Source organism: Hemicordylus capensis, chromosome 4 (genome assembly GCF_027244095.1).
Source record: "Hemicordylus capensis ecotype Gifberg chromosome 4, rHemCap1.1.pri, whole genome shotgun sequence".
NCBI classification, from domain to species: Eukaryota; Metazoa; Chordata; class Lepidosauria; order Squamata; family Cordylidae; genus Hemicordylus; species Hemicordylus capensis.
The window spans coordinates 65,658,560-65,679,269 of record NC_069660.1 but is presented as its reverse complement, the minus strand read 5'-3'; the positions used below and the strand labels follow the sequence as shown (position 1 = coordinate 65,679,269).

At 42.9% G+C, this 20,710-nt stretch overlaps 2 protein-coding genes across 11 annotated transcripts in view; one reads left to right on the top strand and one right to left on the bottom strand.

Moving 5' to 3' along the window:
• Positions 1 to 14,952, bottom strand: part of EIF2D (eukaryotic translation initiation factor 2D) — a 37,915-nt gene extending 22,963 nt beyond the window's left edge. The window contains exons 1-5 of one of the 4 annotated variants that reach the window (XM_053246114.1): positions 14,917 to 14,952; positions 12,446 to 12,568; positions 7,167 to 7,510; positions 4,259 to 4,449; positions 2,244 to 2,327 (exon numbers count right to left, since the gene is read on the bottom strand). In XM_053246114.1, coding sequence (XP_053102089.1) covers positions 2,244 to 2,327; positions 4,259 to 4,449; positions 7,167 to 7,222 — 331 coding nt within the window. In that variant the 5' untranslated portion in view covers positions 7,223 to 7,510; positions 12,446 to 12,568; positions 14,917 to 14,952. Of the gene's footprint in view, positions 1 to 2,243; positions 2,328 to 4,258; positions 4,450 to 5,347; positions 5,459 to 7,166; positions 7,511 to 12,445; positions 12,569 to 14,916 lie in introns of those variants that run through there. The other 3 variants (XM_053246117.1, XM_053246116.1, XM_053246118.1) reach the window with 3 other exon arrangements.
• Positions 1 to 20,710, top strand: part of DYRK3 (dual specificity tyrosine phosphorylation regulated kinase 3) — a 45,113-nt gene that overhangs the window by 12,828 nt on the left and 11,575 nt on the right. The window contains exons 1-3 of one of the 7 annotated variants that reach the window (XM_053246113.1): positions 17,094 to 17,349; positions 18,491 to 18,645; positions 19,634 to 19,745. In XM_053246113.1, coding sequence (XP_053102088.1) covers positions 19,662 to 19,745 — 84 coding nt within the window. In that variant the 5' untranslated portion in view covers positions 17,094 to 17,349; positions 18,491 to 18,645; positions 19,634 to 19,661. Of the gene's footprint in view, positions 1 to 17,092; positions 17,350 to 18,490; positions 18,646 to 18,681; positions 19,072 to 19,629; positions 19,746 to 20,710 lie in introns of those variants that run through there. The other 6 variants (XM_053246110.1, XM_053246108.1, XM_053246109.1 and 3 more) reach the window with 6 other exon arrangements.

Genomic DNA, 20,710 nt, shown 5'->3' with positions numbered 1-20,710 from the left:
CAGCCTTGAGTCTGTTGGGATACTTCTCTATCAACCTTGCACATCTAGGCGGAGCAATATTTGCCCACTCCTCCATACAGAACTGTTCAAGTTCGGTCACACTGGATGGTAGGTGTTGGTGGACTGCTATCTTCAAATCTCCCCACAGATTTTCTATGGGATTTAGGTCTGGGCTCTGACTGGGCCACATGAGGACGTTCACTTTTTTATCCTTCAGCCACTGTGTGGTCAATTTTGCTGTGTGCTTCGGATCGTTGTCATGTTGAAAGGTGAATCTTCTGCCCATCCTCAACTGTCTGGCAGAGGGTAGCAGGTTTTCTTCCAGAATCTGACGGTATTTTGCCCCATCCATTTTTCCTTCTACCCTAATGAGAGCCCCAGTCCCTGAGGCAGAGAAACACCCCCACAACAGGATGCTGCCACCTCCATGCTTCACTGTAGGTATGGTGTGTTGTGGATGGTGAGCTGCATTGGATTTATGCCAGGTGTACTGTTTGGTGTTGAGGCCAAATAGTTCAGTCTTGGTCTCATCTGACCATAAGACCTTTTTCCATTTGGCATCAGAATCTTCAAGGTGCCTTCTGGCAAAGCTCAAACGAGCTTTAATGTGGCCTTTCTTGAGAAGTGGCTTTCTCCTTGTGACCCTCCCGAACAAGCCACATCTGTGGAGCGCTCGTGAAATTGTTGTCACATGCACAGAATAACCACTCTTTGCCATGAAGTCCTTTAACTCCTTCAGAGTGGCCATTGGCCTCTTGGTAACCTCTCTTACCAGTTTCCTCCTTGCTCTTCCATCCAGTTTGGAGGGCCGACCGGATCCAGGGAGGATAGCAGTCCACCAACAATCCAATGTGACTGAACTTGAACAGTTCTGTATGGAGGAGTGGGCAAATATTGCTCCGTCTAGATGTGTAAGGTTGATAGAGAAGTATCCCAACAGACTCAAGGCTGTTATTAAAGCAAAAGGTGGTACAACAAAATATTGACATGGGGGGGGGTGATCCTTTTTCAGTCTCAGTAATTCTTGTTTTTTTGTTTCTGACACTTTTTCTGGACTGTAATTGTGATGTTTTTCAGTTGGATGTTATAGGTTGCATTGGATAAGTACAGCTGGTGAAGGGAATTTTCTTTGTGTTTTCATTTCAGGATGTAAGGGAACCAGAATTTAAGGTCTATCAAAGGGGGTGATTCTTTCCTATACCCACTGTATTCTGACATTAAAACTTGCATGAGCATCTTGTTGGTTCTCTTGATACACATGAGCAACAAAATGAATTTGGGAGTCCTTAGAAGTCCAGATAATTTTCCAGGTTTATTTTCCAGAAACCATGAGAGCTAGAAATTTTCTTGGGGGAAAAAAAGCTAAAAAAGCCCAAGCTTCAAATGGTCAAAAATCATCTTCTAGAGAAAGTCAAAAATTCCCATCTTCCTGCAGTTTAAAATCCCTCTTCTGGATAGCTCAGCGCAGTATTCTCCAAAGAGCACAAGAATCAGAGGTAACCATGATATTCCACTGGGCGGGGGGGGGGGGGGGATCCAAAAGCCTAAAATATATTTATTAGGACTAATTGATATTTCACCTGAAGACTTAACATGGGGGGGGGGGCGTTGTTACATGCCCTCCAACCACTAGGTAATACAACACAATGTGGCTTCTATAGATTCAGTACCTAATGCAGTCACTGTTTCTCCAGCATTGTCAAAACAAACAATTATTTTGCTTCATGTTTCACTTTACTTTGCTCTCTCCCTTGCATGGGACCCATGTGTTCCACATCATCCTGGAGACCTATCCGAATATCCGCTGGATTTTATACTGTCACAATATAAGATCGCTATTTTTTTAAATTTCTTTGTTAGCCCTCTGTGTAAACTGAAACCTGTCTCATATCTAACAAAGGATAACCTCATTAATGCTCCATAAAACCTGCACTCCCTCTTAAACTGTTACAAACTGTAGAACTGGGGGCTAGTTTTGCTTAAACATCCAGCCTGACGAAGAGTTCTGAAAAAGTAGAAGTCTTTCTCACTTTTTTGTGACACTTGAGCTGGTCCTAATAAAGCCTACCCAAGATTTCTGCATATTTAAACAAAGCCTCACTGCATTTCAAAGGACTTTAGTTCCATGCAACATGCTAAGAACAATGACGTAACATGCCAAAACCTGGAGGGTCAGCTTCACAAAGAGCAGATGAATTAGGCAACACAGACCCTCTGGAAGGATTTGAGTTCAGTCCCCTTACCTGCTCCTCCTACCAGTTTGTGCAGCACAGGTGGCCATGTGGTGAAGGCAGGGAGAAGCAGAGGATGAGACCACAGAGTATACACTGTCCCAAAGAAAAAACAAAAGGCTTTTGAAAAAACAAAAGGTAGCACTGCACATTTGTTTGCCTTCCTTCCTCCCCAATTTCCCTGAACTGACAACAGTTTATTTTAGGAGGAAGAACCAAAATGAATGAGAAGACCTAGCAACCAAGCTTCTAGAGCGCCCATACTTTTAAGCACTTCACTTCAAGCACTTCACTTCACTTTTAAGCACTTCAAGCTAATCTATTGACTAAAAATCTAAATAAATAAATAAAGTTAATTAATTAATTTAGTAATACTGATAAGGAAGAATCTCCAACTCTACTTTTTGTTTTTAAGCCAGAGAAAGTTCAACCTGATGACAAGGAGAAGTCATGGATAGCTAAGAAAAAGAGAAACTGGAAAAACAGCATATTGCATCATGGAAAAAAGTTTAAAGAGAAGTATTTTCTTGTCATCTCATGGACAAGAAGAATACAAAAATGACTGATAATTGTGTCAGGTGATTTATAGAAAGCCAATATGCTTCTCAAGGGTCTCTACGCAATGTCCACCCTCTAATTCTTTGGACACATAGTCATTATGACATTCTTTGAAAAGCAAGAGTAATAAAGAAAACAAATTAACCAGGGGATTGCAAGCAACTTCTGTATCGTAATCATATGCAACTAACAATTTTATTTAGTTTAATTTTTATCCCAACCTATGCTGATAGTCAGCATAGATTAATTTAAAACCAACAGGTAATTATATAATGCGTGGTTTGAAGATACACTGGGGCTCCATAGCAGAGAACATGTGCACAGCAGAAGAATCTACATGCCTGCTGCTGCATTAGAAACATAAGAAACTGCCTTATACTGACTCAGACCATTGGTCCATCAATATCGTCTGCAATGACTGTCAGCGGCTCTCCAAGGTTTCAGGCACGAGTCTTTCCCAGCCCTACCCAGAGGTGCCAGCGAGTGAATCTGGAACCTGCATCTACCACTATGGCCCCTTCATCTTACAGCAGACAATGCTCACTTTGCCACCCATCTAAATGCAAACCAGGACAGACCCTGCTTAGCAGAGGGGACAATGGCGCAGCTGGGAAATGACTTTATTAGCAAGCCAGAGGTTGCCGGTTCGAATCCCCACTGGTATGTTTCCCAGACTATGGGAAACACCTATATTGGGCAGCAGAGATATAGGAAGATCCTGAAAGGCATCATCTCATACTGCACGGGAGGAGACAATGGTAAACCCCTCCTGTATTCTACCAAAGACAACCACATGGCTCTGTGGTCGCCAGGTGTCGACACAGACTTGATGGCACAACTTTCCTTTTACCACAAGACCAGCTCTCCTCCTCATTCTCACTAATCAACCAGGAGAGCAGAATCCCCAATCATCTCTCAGATGAAGCTGAAGTTGGAGAACAGGGGCCTCTGAATTTAACCTTGTGGTCCTCTTCTTGATCAGCATTTGAAAAGCTTCACAGTAAAGTGTTTCAGGGGCAACATATGGGCCAGATACAAGATGCAGGCCTAGCTCTGACTGAATATATTGGTATTATACTTCAATACCATTATACCATGGCACAGTGGAGAAATGCTTGATTAACAAGCAGAAGGTTGCAGGTTCGAATCCCCGCTGATACTATATCGGGCAGCAGCGATTTAGGAAGATGCTGAAAGGCATCATCTCATACTGCGCAGGAGATGGCAATGGTAAACCCCTCCTGTAGTCTACCAAAGAAAACCACAGGGCTCTGTGGGCGCCAGGAGTTGAAATCAACTTGATGGCACACTTCACCTTACCATTATACCAGAGTCAGGGGAACACTCTTCTCTTTATTTTAGATATGTTTAACTGAGGTTTTAGATTATTATTCAACTTGTCCAAAGGAGAAGAGACTCAAACCTCCCAAGTTCCAGAGTAACAAACTGCCCACTGCATCTTTCTGTACCTGTTGGATACAGTGTTTTTTCTACTTCAATCAGAACTGGGTTCCTGCTATTAGCATAGACTGTGAGAGCGTCTCCTTTATGAGTGTACAATTTGATGACATTCAGCTCCTCTTTATTCGGCACAACCTCAGACAGCTGTTCAGAAGTGAGGGTGGGAAATGTAGCTGCTACATCAGATCGTAATTTCCTCCTGCAAAAGTTCAATCATACATTTGTTACTACATACAACTCGGGTTCAAATCCCCACTGGTATGTTTCCCAGACATTGGGAAACACCTATATCGGGCAGCAGCAATATAGGAAGATGCTGAAAGTAGGGATGTGCACAGAACCAGTGGGGGATGGTTCAACGGAGGGACAGGGGATGGCTTTAAGGGCAGGGGAGGATGCACTTCCCCCCCGCCACATTTCCCCCACCAGCATGTGATTCCCCAAAAGCCCATCGGGGTGGCAGTGTAACTCCCTGCCGCCCCATTTTGACTATTACTACTTTCGGTTATATCGGGTAAAACATCGGAATGGGGGGCAGGAAGGTATACTGCCGCCTCGGTGGGCTTTTAGGGAATCGTGCGCTCATGGGGGAAATGCAGCTGGGGGAGGAGTGCATCCTCCCCCACCCTTAAAGCCACCCCCACCACCGTGCATCCTCCCCCACCCTTAAAGCCACCCCCACCAACCTTCGGGTCAGCCAGGGTTCGAACCGGTTTGGAGGCCCGTAAAAGGGCCTCCGAACCGATTCGTGCACATCCCGAGCTGAATGGCATCACTACAATCAATATTTATATTCATTCATGGTTCATTGTACATTTTTATTCTTGATCTATCCAAGAGGTGGAAATAAAGACATAAGAACTCTTCAATTAAGCCACTGCATTAAAAAAAAAAATCAAAATCCATTTAAAAATAATAAGGTAGAACATCACAAAGTAATTACATTATATCTTAAATGACAGGTAAGTCTGCAGCTCCAGTATTTTCACCATACTTCTGATATCAATAATTGTATTAAAAAGTGACAAGCGCACTACATTATTATTAGCCATTTTCCTATCTTTTCAAACCTTAACTATTTTAGTAGTCAACCTTACCATTATTTCAACTCCAAAATATCTCTCATATTGATGTACAGATGATAGCGCAGTCTTCTTTCTTTGCTACTTCCATTTTTGCCTCTTAAAATTCTATAATGGTTCTAAATCCTTTTTAAAAACCAATATATTTTAGATATTATAGCAGAACTTCCAGTTGTCATAGCAGCTATACTATACTACTTAGACCTCATATATTTTTAGTTTACACAGTCCAACTGAATACAGGTGGACCTTATTATCCACAGGGGTTCTGTTCCCACATATTACAGTAGATAACGAAACTGCAGATAATGTCATTGAGTATACGGAAACATGGGGTTAGGTTCTCAGACTAAAAAACGCCACCAAACACACAAACACATTAGACCCCTGTGAATACACTAAACTGTGGATATAGAATCCGTGTACAATGAGTTTTTCCTGTATGTCTGTAATTTGCTCTGAATGCTTAAAATCTCTAGCAGGTATCTGTAGCCCTACTGTTCTTTAAATTATTAATATCCCAGTGTTATAATATCTTATATTTTCTGCCTTTAATTTGTCTGCTTTGAAAACAAATAACTGTGCTTATTAAAAATGAATTTCTATTTTTCTGTTACAATAATATCTTTCTTTAAATCTGCAATTTTTTAAAATCTAATTTTTCAGACATTTTCTACTGAGCTAGCAACTCTTTATATTTGAGAACTTTATATGCATACCCTCGTGTTAGGTTTCTGAAGAATACGGTATGTTTATTTGTTACCGGTGTTGTGAATGGTCTTATTTACATAATGAAATCAGTATACATAGTGCTTTACAGAATAAGCAAAAGGCAGGCCTCTGCTTGTGTGAGTCTCAAAATAATTTAGAAGTACATCAGTGTATTTACAAATCTACAAAATGGAACCAGTATGATGCAGAGGTTAAAATGCTGGATTAGGGACACCAAGGTTCAAATCTTCTCTCAGCAGTGGAGCTTGCTGGCTAACCTTATGCCAGTTACACCTTCTCAGCCTAACCCACCCCACTGCGTTGTAAGGATAAAATTGGGAATGAGTAACAAATATGCTGCACCGAGCTCCTTGGAGGAAGGGTGGAACAAAGTAATAAAAAATAAATAAGCTAATGCTTATTATAAAACAGAAGAGAAAGAGAGTGAGGTAGATACCAACTTGTCACTCAGTGTATTCCATTTTGTCTTGACATCAATTTATATTAACTATGTCAAGTATTCCAACACTATAATTCTATGTACATTTACCTAGGAGTAAACCCCACAGAACAATGAAACTTACATCAGAGTAAATATGCTTCAGATTGCTCTGCACAGAGATAAGCTGTCTCACATTCAAAACAGTGGGTTTTGTTTTTTTAAAAAGAATATCCCTCTCAATCTTTCTATCAGTCAAACAAGTCAGACCCCAAGATAGATGGTATCTACAGAATTGTAGACACCATCATATAAATTATCATCACTCTCTATACCAAAGCATCCCTATTATTATTATTATTATTATTATTAATTCTATTTCTATACTGCCCTTCCAAAAATGGCTCAGAGCAGTTTACACAGAGAAATAAATAAGATGGACCCCTGTCCCCAAAGGGCTCACAGGCTAAAAAGAAACAGAAGACAGACACCAGGAACAGTCACTGGAGGTACTGTGCTGGGGGTGGATAGGGCCAGTTACTCTCCCCCTACTAAATAAAGAGAATCACCACATTAAAAGGTGTCTCTTTGCCAGTTAGCAGTGATTTACATTATTTACAATTCAGAAGAGCCCCAGATTAACAATTTAGGTAAATACCGGAAAGCGAAGGGGAGGGAACTCACCTATCAGATCCTTTGATAGCAGTGTTGGATTTTACCCTGAAAGCTTTGGCAAACATGTTGGGGAGAATCTCAAAGCCTTCTGTTCTTCTAGCTGAAACCCCACAAGCTTACCCTGGATCCTAAAAAGAAAAAAATGCTAAAAAACGATCTCATTTGGCTGACAGTCACAGACCTATTTTCTCATTGCATAGACGCAGGCATTCCCTCTGCGGTGTTCCAACAAAACGAGTCCGTGGGGCAACAGCTTGATCTCTCCAGCAGCGGCCGGTACTCCGACTGCTTCCTGCTCTGGTGACATCATACGCAAAGGCAGTACGTGATAGGTTGCGTTTCCTGCGGCTTGCCTTGAGAAATAAAGATCGAAGATCTTATAGCGTGCATTCCAAGAGCCTCTTTAGCCATGCTGAAATCAATGAAACGTTTTCTTTCCAATATGATTTGTTTTGAAAGGTTGCTTATAGCATCAGGCGTTGTACCCGGTCACGTTTTATTATTTATTATCATTATAACATTTAAATTCTGACTTTCTTCCATCATGGAACTCATCTCATGCAGTGTTTATGGGGTTCCCAGGTAGTCATCCTTCCAGGCACTGACCTGGAATCTGCTTAGCTTCTTCAAAGTGGTCGTATTCTGCACTTGGGACGTTTGTATCCCGATTCTATGCTATCAAATCCCGCTGATTCCAATGGGAACCTGCCTCAAGTAACAGACGAGTAATTTCCAGGTAGAAAAATGTCCATTATTTAATTATTCTATCTCTAACACCATGGGGCTGTATTTTGGACAGCAGGGAACGCATTCCACAGTCTCCGGGCAGCGACCGAGAAGGTCCATCTCTGTGTAATCACCAAACGAGTTGGTGGTAACTGGAGACAGACCTCCTCAGATGACCTCAATGAGTGGTGGGGCTCTTAGTGAAGAAGACGTTCTCTTAAATGCCTAGGACCTAAGCCATTTAGGGCTTTGTAAGTTATAACTAGTACTTTGTATTTTGTCCGGAAACCTATTGGCAGTCAGTGTAGCTCCATCAGTAAAGGAGTAATGTGATCTCTCTGAGATGACCCAGAGACCAACCTGGCTGCCGCATTCTGAACCAACTGAAGTTTCTGGACTACGTACAAAGGCAGCCCCACATAGAGCGCATTACAGAAGTCAAGTCTGGAGGTTACCAACAAATGTACCACTGTTTTGAGGTCACTGATGTTGAGAAATGGGCACAGCTGGTGTATCAGCTGAAGCTGACAGAAAGCACCCCTGGCCACTGCCTCAAGCTGAGAAACCAGCGAAAGGTGTGAATCCAAAAGTACTCCCAGACTGCGAACCTGTTCCTTTTGGGGAAGTGTGACCCCATCTAGAACAGGGAGATCAGAATTGTCTCTATAAAGTTCTGACCCCGCACAATAAGTACCTCCATCTTATCTGGATTCAGCTTCAATTTATTCTCCCTCATCCAGCCCATTACTGCTTCCAGGCAGGCATTTAGGGAGGATATGCCAGCTCCTGAAGAAGTTGACATGGAGAAGTAGATCTGGGTGTCATCAGCATACTGGAAACACCCAGCTCCAAATCCCCTGATGATCTCTCCCAGCGGTTTCATGTAGATGTTAAAAAGTACTGGAGAAAGTATGGAGCCATGATGGACACCACAGCTAAGCTCAGATTTAGAAGAGCAACAATCTCCAATCAACACCATCTGGAATCTGTCCGAGAGGTAGGTGCGGAACCATTGTAACACAGTGCCTCCCACCCCCAACACCCTCAGATGTTCCAGAAGGATACTATGGTAGATAGTATTGAAAGCCACCGAGAGATCCAAAAGGACCAACAGAGTCACACTTCCTCTGTCAATTCCCAATTGGAGATCATCCATCAGGCCGACCAAGGCAGTCTCCACCCGATAGCCCACCCAAAAACCAGTTTGAAATGGGTCTAGATGATCAAGGAGGAGGGACAGAGCTGACAGATTTATTAAATTATGCATGGTATGGAGAAAGTGGATAGAGGGAAGTTTTTCTTCCTCATAATTCAGGATCACCCTGTTAAACTAACTAGCAGTAGACTGGGGACAGACAAGAACCCTATGCAGACACTATGTTGTATTACTGTACAAATATCTCATACACATTTTGTGTGAATGACCGTACCTCTGTTTATTTAAAAAGTGAACCTGGGTTCAAGTCGTGTACCACTGTACCTGTGTTCAACATAATTTGTGAATAATTGTACCAGTATGTCCAGATCTGCACCTGTACACTGTACACTCATTGAACAAGTGTTGAACATAATGTGTGAATACAGATATGAAAGTACTTTTCAAGATGTGGTAATGGCCACTACTTTAGATGGCTTTAAAAGGGAATGAGACATATTTGTAGAGAATAAGTTTGTCAGTGGGTGGAACCTTTTAATCATTTAATGTGTCATTGGATACTGGTTGCTGGGGATAAGAGTGGGTGAGAGCTATTATCCACATGTGCTGCTGATGAACTTCCTGGTAGCTTTTGGTTGGCAACTGTGGGGAACAGGATACTGTTCTTGATGGACCTTTGATCTGATCTAGCACTGTTCTTATGTGTACTTATATGAAAATCAGGCCCTCCCTGCTGGACTCACAGAATCATCTGTTGAGAGACCAATGTGCACTGTCCTGACTATCATCTGAATGGAAGTCCTGAATGCTCTCATGCATCAACAGTGCATCCAGGATCACATGACAGCCTGAGAACAGTAGTTCCCATGAACAGCACACTCCCCAACTAGTATATTATTTAAATTAGCATTCTTGTTTTGAGAACATTGCATTGCACTGGGGCAACCATGCTACATCTTGTCTCTGGCACTTGTGGACTGTGCATAATTTTGTGTTGGGCTGCATTGCACTAACCTTGCTTCAATCTGCACTGCCATAGTTCCAAATACGAGGTCAACTTTGTTAGCAGCTAACAATGCTTCCCTGAAGCAAAGGCCCATGCAGTACCAGGGGTGGAGCCACCATTGTGTGGATAGTGAATGCTCGCCATTGTGTGGATAGGTCCAAAGAACCTGGCTGCCACTCCTCATGGAGCCGCCCCATCCCAGCTAGACACACCCCTGCATCTCATGTCAGATGGAAGGGGCATGGCCATATGCAGAAACCAGTCCACACAGCCCCTGATTTCTAGGCAAGGAAAGGTGCTCAGCTGGCTGAAGCGCCTTGTGAACATGGCTGCGCAGCCCCATTTCTGCATATGGCCATGCTCCTTCCATCGGATGTCAAACGTAGGGGTGCGGCTAGGGGCTGCCAGCGGCAGCTTCCTATGCGCCTGTGTGCAGTACAATCTTGTGCATGTCTACTCAGAAGCAAGCCTCACTACTTCACTTGGGAGTTTAAGAGAACTTGTTCCCAGGTAAGTGGGTATCGGATTGGAACTTTAGACACAAATTTATCCTGGCCACACATTCTTTGACCAAAGAATGAGGCTATGTCATATTCAGCTATCATATTCAGAGTATGATAGCTGACCCTAGTAAGACATGCTAAACTCATATTTCAAGCAAAAGGACATTTCCACTTCAGAATGTTCTGTATCACTGTTGATACTAATTAATAGCTCCTATCTCAAGACTCACTGTATTTTAGATTTTTTTCTCATTGTCCCCCGTTGTAAAACTTAGGTAGTCAGGTGAGACAACTAAAAGTATGGCTCAGTTATAATGGATATTTGCCTAATTCACTAGCAGCATTTTTTTCAGGTTTCAGCACTTGACATTGCTTTTCCATATTTGCTTTTAAATAAGGAACTAAACTAAATTTGTATGGGTTTGTCTCCAATGGAAAATAAGGTTCAGTGTGTAAAGCAGACTATGATAACAAAACACTCTTATTGGTGAATAATGTGTCTCTATGAATTAGCCAGATGCAACTGGGCACGATTTAGTATCCATGTTACTAGTTCCCTTACATTTTTCATGGATTGCTCATAGCATAGCAGCATCCTGGGGATTAGTTTTTAAACCCAGAAGTCTAGGACAATCCTAGGAGTTTGGCAGCCTAGCAGACAGTCTGAAACAAAATATCTTAGAGGTTGCTAATGGCCAACTCTTTGATCTGCTGATTTTCCAAGGAGGAAGAGGAGTTACACTCTCAGCTAGATTGACTGTGCAGCACCCATACAAATTCGAATACGATGAATATTAGTATACTGCTTTTCAACAAAAGTTTCCAAAGTTGTTTATATAGATATAAATAAATAAAATGGTTCCCTGTCCCCAAAGGGCTCACAATCTAAAAAAGAAACATAAGATAGACACCAGCAACACCCCTGGAGAATGGGGATGGATGTTCTGGGGATGGATAGAGCCAGTTGCTCTCCCCTTGTGAAATAAAGAGAACCATCACTTTTAAAAGGTGCCTCTTTGCTCATTTAGCAGTTCTCATTCATTTTGCTTTCTAAATTGATTTGTGAACTTTCCTTTCAGTTGAAAAGCAGTATATAAATATTCTTAATAATTTTCAGGGGGCCAACATAAGGGATCAGCAAAAATTGTCTCCTTCCAAAAATGGAAGTGCCTTCCATTTGCAGAATTTGGGCTACAACCCACTATATTCTTATGGTTATAGCAGCCAATTAGTCTGTACTTTTATTAAGGAAATAGTATCTAATATACAGGAAAAATGATTTAAAGAATTATTTAAATTGGTCTCTTGGTGATTTAAATCAATCCGCCATGAGCTGCAGTGAGACTAGGATTATCATGGGGATGGGGGCATGCATGGTCCCACATCGTCACAAGACTGAAATGTTTCATGAGACTTTGTGTGATACCAAAGAACTGGAAAATGTCAGTGTCAGGGAAGACCCCCCCCCCCAAATTTCTGCTGGAATAGGTAAGCACTGAAGCAGACCCAAAGAAGACTTGGGTGCAGATGATTCTTCTCCTTTCCTTCTGCTCCTTTAATTATATTCAGCTTATCTGATCGTAGTACTCAACTCTGCTAACAGAATGCTCACCATTGTTCTCAAAGGGCACTTACATTACAATAACATACCAGTTTTAAGCTTATTTAATTGATCATTTAGTTTTGTGAGAGTGCTAATCATACTCTGTACTAAGCTCCCCAATTCTTTTACATAACTATAAAAATCCCTAGGACTTCCTGGAAGAAAGCCATACTGGTCAAAACTGGCTTAAATGTATAGTGTAGGCATTCATAAAGTATGAGGTGGGCTTCTCTAAGAAGATACAAACTCCTTCCTGTCCATGCTCATCCTCCCCCCCCCCCCTTTTCTTTTTACCTGCCTTGCTTGATTCAGATCACCTCCTGGGCCAGACTCATCTAATCAGCAGTTCAGGCAGCTATGTACTCCAGTGCTCCCTAGTACTGTTGATTTGTTTGGTTGATTGGATTCAACCTGGTCCTAAACAAATTGCGATTACACACATTAAGTTATGTTGAAATCAATTATATTACATCCACTTAATGTGCTAAGGATTGGAAAAAATATTTTTCTCATCCTAAGAATTTGGGGTACTTATTTAAAACCTACATAATCTGCAGGTAAAAATATCCTGTAAAATATAAAATACTATATATTCAAAGTAGCTTAACCCTTATCTCTAAACACTAATCAAAACAGATAGGCCTTATAACAGAGGAAAAGGATTGGGCAGCATCCAGACTAAGTTAGTAATTACTAAGTTCTATTAAAATTAATGGAAATTAAGTTAGTCACAACTAACTTGTCTAACTGATTTCGTAGGATCTGCGGGGGCAGAGAGCCCTCGTGCAACTCCCCCAGTGCTCTTGTGTTTACTCTGTTGCACAAGAGCACTCGTACTTTCGAGGGCTGCCTGTTCTCCAGAAGTACTCTGTAACTGCACTGGGGCAGAGATGTTCTCTACTCTTACAGAGCACTTCTGGAATGTGAGCAGTGCCCAGAAGTGTTAGCATTGTGCAACAGAGCAAGCGCAAGAGGACTGAGGGAGTTGTGCTAAGGCTCCCACAGCATCCCCACAGACCCCTACTAACATGCACATTTTGTTAGTCAGGATGCCAGCCAATGTTTCTGACTTTATGAGTGAACTGTGGAAGATGTGCAAAAATATCACACTGTGATTAAAATGTGGTGGGGCTACATGGAGCGAGATAAAAGCACCCAGCCCATGAACTTCAACTTTGCCATATCTGAACTAAGGCAAAGAGCTTTCCATTGAAATTATGCATATAGTGGTTTTCATATAAAATGACAGCCTTTGGCAAAGCAAGACTGTGCATTTTAGCTATCAAATTGGAGCAAAGACAGCTTGTAGGCTACTTATGTGGTACATAATGGAGTGATTCAAGGAGTGGTCCAAAACATTTTGCTCCTTGAGACGAAGGGCAATATAACACCCCCTGCATCTGTACTTGGGTACTGAGCATTCTCAGATTATGCCACCCAGCCAGTCAATGAAGGCAATGGCATTGCTAGTGTTGGGGGTGGGGGGAGAGGGGAAAGAAGCATGCCCCAGTGGGTGGAGGAGAGAATGAATGTTCAGTGCAGTGAGGAAGGGTGGACTAACAAGTAGAAGGTTGCCGGTTCAAATCCCTGCTGATACTATATCAGGCAGCAGCGATATAGGAAGATGCTGAAAGGCATAATCTCATACTGTTGGGGAGGAAGCAATGGTAAACTCCTCCTGTATTCTACCAAAAGAAAACCACAGGGCTCTGTGGGCGCCAGGAGCTGATATCGGCTTGATGGTACACTTTACCTTTAAATAGGAATAGAAGTGCCTGGGGCTTCTCTGAAGCGGCCATTTAGATAGCTGTATCAAAATGTAAGAGCTTAGGAATTCATATTTAACTGCCTATATAAAACTGTTTCAACATTTGTCTGTCTACTGATCAGTTGCTAAAAAAGAGAGACAAAGCCCCAGGCACATCAACAAAAATATATAATTCATTCAAGACAGAAGCTATTTGAAAGAAACCAGAGAATTACTCTCATACTATGAAGATTATTCATTACAATTTGCTATATGTAAGGGTGGGGGGGGGGAAAGATAAGTATGGTCTAGTTTAATTCAATTTCCACTTTGAAATGAAATGTGTGGTAAAACACTACAGTTGTTTAATTATCTTTTTCAAATAGCCAACAATGGCGATAACATATTGTTCATAACAATTTATGAACAATATGTTATGTTGTTCATAACAGTTTATGAAGTGTTGTCATAGTTTGAACTTGTATAAAATATTCTCTTTCATAATTTGTTTTTTGCAGACATCTATATTTTGGTATGTGGTGGAAGCAAAACATATAAACAGAAATGCTTGTGCCTTATTTGTTCAGTGCACTTTGTTGCATATTAGCCTCATTGTAATGTAATGTGAATTGAAATCACATTAAGGATTTGTTTAAAGAACAAAGGGAATACGCGTAGCTTTCCTCATAATAATCTTGGTCAAAGATACTACTTCAATTTACAGTACAACAAAATATATGCAAAAACTTCTGAGAATCGGAGAGATGGTGCATTGTGGCGGTCAAGGATGAGTGGAGCTGACTATTTCATTTTTCCAGGAGCTATTTCCCACTTATCTGTATTCTGATACTGGTAACTGCGCTATAGTCCTCCAGTGTGAAAATCAGTGTCAATCAAGTTGCCAACATAGTCTTTATAAGGATAAAACTATTTAACTCCTACTACTGTAGGAATATACAATTGTACATGTCTTGTGAGTTGTTGCTGATTTTTTTAATTGTGACAGTAGAGGCCTTACCCATGCAGCTTGAAGGGCAACCTAGCTGACTGTCCTCATCTTCCAAGGGAAAGCAGCTAATTGAGGGTAGTCTGCATGGAAGGAAAATAAGCATGTGACATGGGGCATTCTGCATTGCCTGCACACCCAGTATTGTTCCCTGTGGGACTTCAAAGGATAAGAGGCATTAGAATACAGGAACTGACATAGCCTTGAAGAAATGTTAAGGGCTAATTTTATTTTATTGGAAACTTGTTGCTTTCTCTGAGTAAAACAGTATGGTACAGCATGTTTGCCCCAAGAACCTGAGCACAGTTGTGATATCAGCAGTCAGCACCAGATGGCTCTCACCTTTGCCATTGCAAAACTTTTCACATGTCTTTGACAAGCAAACCAAAAGGTTTCAGTATAAGATATTGATCTAAACATCTTTCTTAACAACACTTTCTTATCAGGAAGGTACCATTCTAGCCTAGGCCTTGACGCATACCTGTTACTATTAATGGTAAGTGATTGCCAGTTATGAACACAAATCTTTAAGCAAAATATACAATAGCAGGTGGTATTAAAAACTGTATGGAGATCATTGGGAGTTTTCAGTTAAGAATAGGAATAGTCTTAAGAATTGGAGGGTGCACAAAAACTCCAGGGGTTCAGAACAAGGAATGCATATAGCCAGAACAAGATATGGGGTTTTTAGCGGCAGTTTGGTTGTGTGCAACAGGGAAGCAACTTGCCTAGGGAGCAAGAGGCTGTCGGTTCAAATCCCTGCTGGTATGCTTCCCCAGAATATGGGAAACACCTGTATCAGCCAGCAATGATATAGGAAGGTGCTGAAAGGTATCGAGGCTATTCACACAATGGGACGATATCGGGCTAGCCTCCGCTAGCCCAATTTCATCCCACTGTGGGAACCACCGGGCTCGGCTTCAAGCCCAGTGGTTCCTGAGTGGGTAACCCGCTCAAGTAGCCCATCCCTTAAACCGGGTTTGCTGAGCGAGCGCTCCGCAAACCCAGTTTTTGGGATCGTGAGTAGCCACAGCACAGCTCCGTGCCGCAGCTCCCCCCGCGCTTTGCCCTCCCTCGTTCTTTCTCTCACTGCGCAAGCGTGGAGCTGTGCTGCAGCTACTCATGAGTGGAAAACACCCCCCCCCCCGGCTGGAGGCTTAAAAGCTGCCTCCCCGTTCGACCACCACAGTAGCATTTTTACTTTTCATTGCTCCTTTTGGGTTCGCCTTTGGAAACAGATAACCGTCTAATTAGTAACATACATTAAAGTTCTGAATATGTTTTGTTTACAGGAAATGTAACCAGAATACAGAAAATTGTGGATGCAATTTAAAACAATATTCAAAATAACTGTAATATTTTTATTTTAGTAATAATGGTCTTTATTTCTAAATAATTTGATCTTTTCTCTCTCTCTCTCCTACTTATAATCAAATTACCATTTTCCCAAGACCAAATTTGAAAGTTTCCTCTCCGTTCCCCCACCAGAGGGGATCGAGCTATTTGTCTGGGGTTCCTTGCCTCCCTTCTGGTGCTCTGCATGCAAAAAGTAGTTTTAAAATGACTTTAATAGCTCTCGCGCATAGCGTTCGCATACTTGCGGCTGCGGCCTTAAAAAGGCCCATATTTGTTAATCTATCAATTCGTATTCAATGTAGAGCGATTAGCCCGTTGAAAACCTTGCTAACTGCAGTCGCAATAAAAGCCTCTAAATGATTCCCACTGAATCTGTTTGATTGACTAAGAGGCGTACCCAGGAACGAACCGAATTCACATCAATTGAAAGGGTAAACCTCCAACTGAAGGTGCATCTCGTGAATACTTTATTTAAAGTGGGGGAGGGGGAGGGGGTAGAGTGCTAGAAACTTGACTTTCCTCATATTCCCAGAGGTGCGCACCGGATTATGTTTCCTGTGGGAAATATGCTCTGCACATGCTCAGAGGCACCATGTTAGAGCTTCAAACTTGGTCCGCGATTGAGCCAAGGCACTAGGGAGTCACGTTCTGAGGCTCACATACTTTGATTTAAATGTATAGTTGAGCCTTTGAGGTGAGCCTGGCAGCCCTATCTTCCCCTTTGCCCGACCCTCTTCCCGACTTTTCCCCATTCCCCTTCGCTCCCCCGCTTTCTCTGCACTCCCGACCCCCCCTCCCCCCGCGCTTTGCCCTCCCTCGTTCTTTCTCTCGCCGCGCAAGCGCATAACCGGCCAAGCCGACGTTCCCTTGGCAACCGCGCCCTGAGCATTGCCGCGGCCCCTCCCGTGCCGCTGCTACAGTCTCAGAGGAGAAGGAGGTGAACCAGCCAGCCTGCAGAAGCCAAAGTCGGGGCTCGAAGTGCCGTGCAGGCCTGGGCAGGGTGATGGGGCGTGCGGCCCGCGGGCTTCACCCCCGCCATCGCCGCCATGATGCTGTTGAGCAGGAAGCCAGAGGGTCCCCTCACCGCAGGTAACGACGGCCTGGCTTATTCGCACTGTGGGGCAATGGGGAGTTCTATGGGGCCCCTTCGGATTCCGTCAAAGACCTCATTTCCTGCGCTCCCCCCCCCTCGCTTTTGCTATGGAGCCTTCCACTTCTCTCGGTCTGCAGCCTAATAGTTTAGAGGGCCTTTGGTTTGGACTCCGACGGGCTGTGTGTGTGTTACAGAATAGGGGTTCCTGCAACAGGATCGACGAAGCATTGATCGATTCATGTTTCTGTCCCATAGGCTCTGTAGCCTCAGAGGGAGGCTACACAGCGTGTCCTCCATCCGCTCTGTGTACCAGGGATTGCGGGGGCAGCACTTCGCCCGCCTCTCCGCGGATTTGTTAGTAAGAAAAACTGACCCACTTCCTAGCGGCTCTTAGTCTCCAACGCGATTCGTTGCCCCGCTTTGTCTTGAAGGGTGGGGTGGGGTAGGGGGCGGATTCCACGCCTTTGCTATGCTTTTACCCGATTTTGGTCACTCTCTCGGCGAGGGCGACAGTGAACCAAGGGATAACTTGTCTTGAGGGTGATCTGCTAAGCGTGGCGGGAGGAAAAGGGGAGCAGAAGAAAGGGCCAGAGTGAGGCTGTGGTGCGAGATACGAAGTGATGAGCACGTGCACTTTCTGAGAAAGGGCCTCTCCAGGGGGATAAATCGGTGAAATGCCGCCGCTCGGCGCTCTGCGCGTTGATTCAGAAGCGAGCCTCACTCAGTGGGGGGGGGGGGTGAGTGTGAGTGAGCGAGAGAATTGGGCATGATGGAATAAAACGACAAAAATGCAGATGGAGCCTCAGGAAACGTTTCCTGGATTCAGTTTTCCCCAGGAGACCAATAGAAACTCCCATCACATGAGAGGTTTAAAAAAAACTAGTGAGGACAAAGCGGCCGGCAGCCGACTTTAACGGACAAGCTGGATTGAATCGGGAGAATTGATGGGGCTGCCCTGAGCATAACAATAGGAAACGTCGTTGATTTCCATTGTCCTTTCCAGGGTTTTGTAACAGTTGCTTTGTTGCATCTTGGCGAGTAACGGTAGGGGAGGGGTAAACGCAGTATGAGTTGAATTGGACTGTTACTCCGTCCTTTGTATATAAATGCTTATCCAAAGTGTTTTATGACTTTAAGATACTTGAAACTGGCCAGATTCCTCCCGGGTGGCTGCCAAATTCTGCATAAGGAAGAAACATTTTTGACATTTTTCTTCATGCAACTTAGATGACTACTTCTACTGTGTTTTCAATTACCATAGGATAAGAAGCATTCATTTCTTCTGATCAGTGGTATTTCCCATATAACTCTGTTTATTTTGCAATCCAAATTTTAAAAGAGGTGCATGTGTGTAATGATGAATTGAGGGGCAGGGAACCTTGCTTCCTACTGTGTGTTCTTTTAGTGTGCCTTATAGAATGCACTCATAAGAACAAGAATAGAAAAGTAGTGTTGCATAAATTGTTCCTACCAGTTGGTATCAACATCTGGTGTGTAACATTACATTTGTTAGTTTTTACAAGTAATGTTCAAGTGAGAAGAGAATACTTATTAGTTGGGATATAACTCTAGCCCTAATTGGAAATCAATTTAAAGCCAAAAAAGCCAAACTAGGAATATCTATGGTCCTATTCTATACATGTCTTTCTGGAGGCAAGCACCACAAAGTTCAATGGAAAATACTCTCAAGTAACTGTACACAGAATTGCAGCCTTAATGTAAGTAATCTCAGTTTCTCGTATAAATATGGTGTTGAACTTAATATTGAGTTCAATCCCAATATTAAGTGATGATGTGTTTCTAATATTAAGTGATGATGTGATGATCTATATTTCTGGGGCTGTAATTCCTTCCAGCATTATTTCATAAGTTCTGATAGAAAATGCCAAATGTACAGTTTGGCCTAATTTAGACAAAATCTTATAGTAGCTCATTTTTGGAGGGCTCTTAAATACAGGTATTACAGTTTTATCTCCCCCGCCCTTAACAAAACAAACAAACCCACAACCTCTTCCTTAAAGCACGCTGTTGGTTGAAAGACTTCATAAATACTCCAACACTTCAATGTTTGATGGATGAGTACAGTTTGAAAGCTCACTCCAAAAATGGATCCTGAAGTAGAATGCTTATCATTAAGATAGTAAGTAGTGCTTTTGCTGGGGTGTATTTGTTGAGTTTTTATCTTGTGTGAATTGAATCACTTGTCAAAACATACAATGAAAGTAATGTTTGTTTGAATTGGTGTTTGTTTTGACTGACCATCTTGTTATTTCCAGCCAGATTTGGAGATGGCTTGTATGATTCCTACATGAGAATAGATCAGATTAGATATCCAGATCCTGCAAATGAAGAATGCAGCCCTTCTGGACTTCCTTCACTGGGCAGACCTAATGTAAGTAATTTCAACCTCCTTGGATTCTGTAACTGATAATATGAAAGAGATACATTACAGCCTGCTGCATAAACAGAGCAGACTATTAATGCAGCTGTATAAGAGAGGGAAATGGTGCTGAATTATTGTGATCAATAGCGACCTTTCGTTTTAGCAAGACATCCAGAAGTATATAACAATGTCGTTTAATCTGATGGAACTTCATGCAGGGGAGTAAATTACTATTACTCCAAGGCAAGGGGAGGCGGCTGCCTGGGGGCCCCCACGCCTCGAGGGGCCCCCCAGAGGCAAGTCACATGACTATATATTGTGAAGTGTGTGTATGGGCCAGCGAGGGGCCTATTTAAAAAATTTGTCTCTGGGCCCACTCCAGCCTTGTTACGCCCCTGACTTCATGATATGTATAATGTTATGTGTTTTATTGATCAGTTCCTGCTCTCAGAAGTACAACTTTGCAAATAAGTTTTCTGGGGTATAGTTCCAGCTGTGCTGCTTGCCTTAGTATTTCTCATTTCCCCATCATAGCATAGCCTGAAGGGTTTGTTTGTGTTCCTAGTGTAGGAAATAGGGATGTGAACAGAACTGGATGGTTGTTTTTTTTAGGGGTGTGTGTGCACTTACCCCTCCCGCCACTTTCCCCCTGCCAGAGCTCCATTTTTTAGAAGTCCATCGGGGCCGCAGCATGCTGCCCTCTTGCCCCCTTGACCACAAGTATCTTCAAGTATCTGCCGTGCCTGTGCACGCTGGGCACAGGCATGCACATGTCACAGGCAGGTGCGTGTACACGCCTGTGCCGGCGCACACAGGTGCATCAGATACTTCCGGTAAAGGGGGCAATGGGCCGGCAGGGAGGTATACTGCTGCCCCGATGGACTTTTGATGGACTTCTAAAAAACGGAGCACGGGGTGGGGGAGGAGCGGAGGGAGGGGTAAGTTCACCCTCCCCCATTCTTAAAGATGAAACC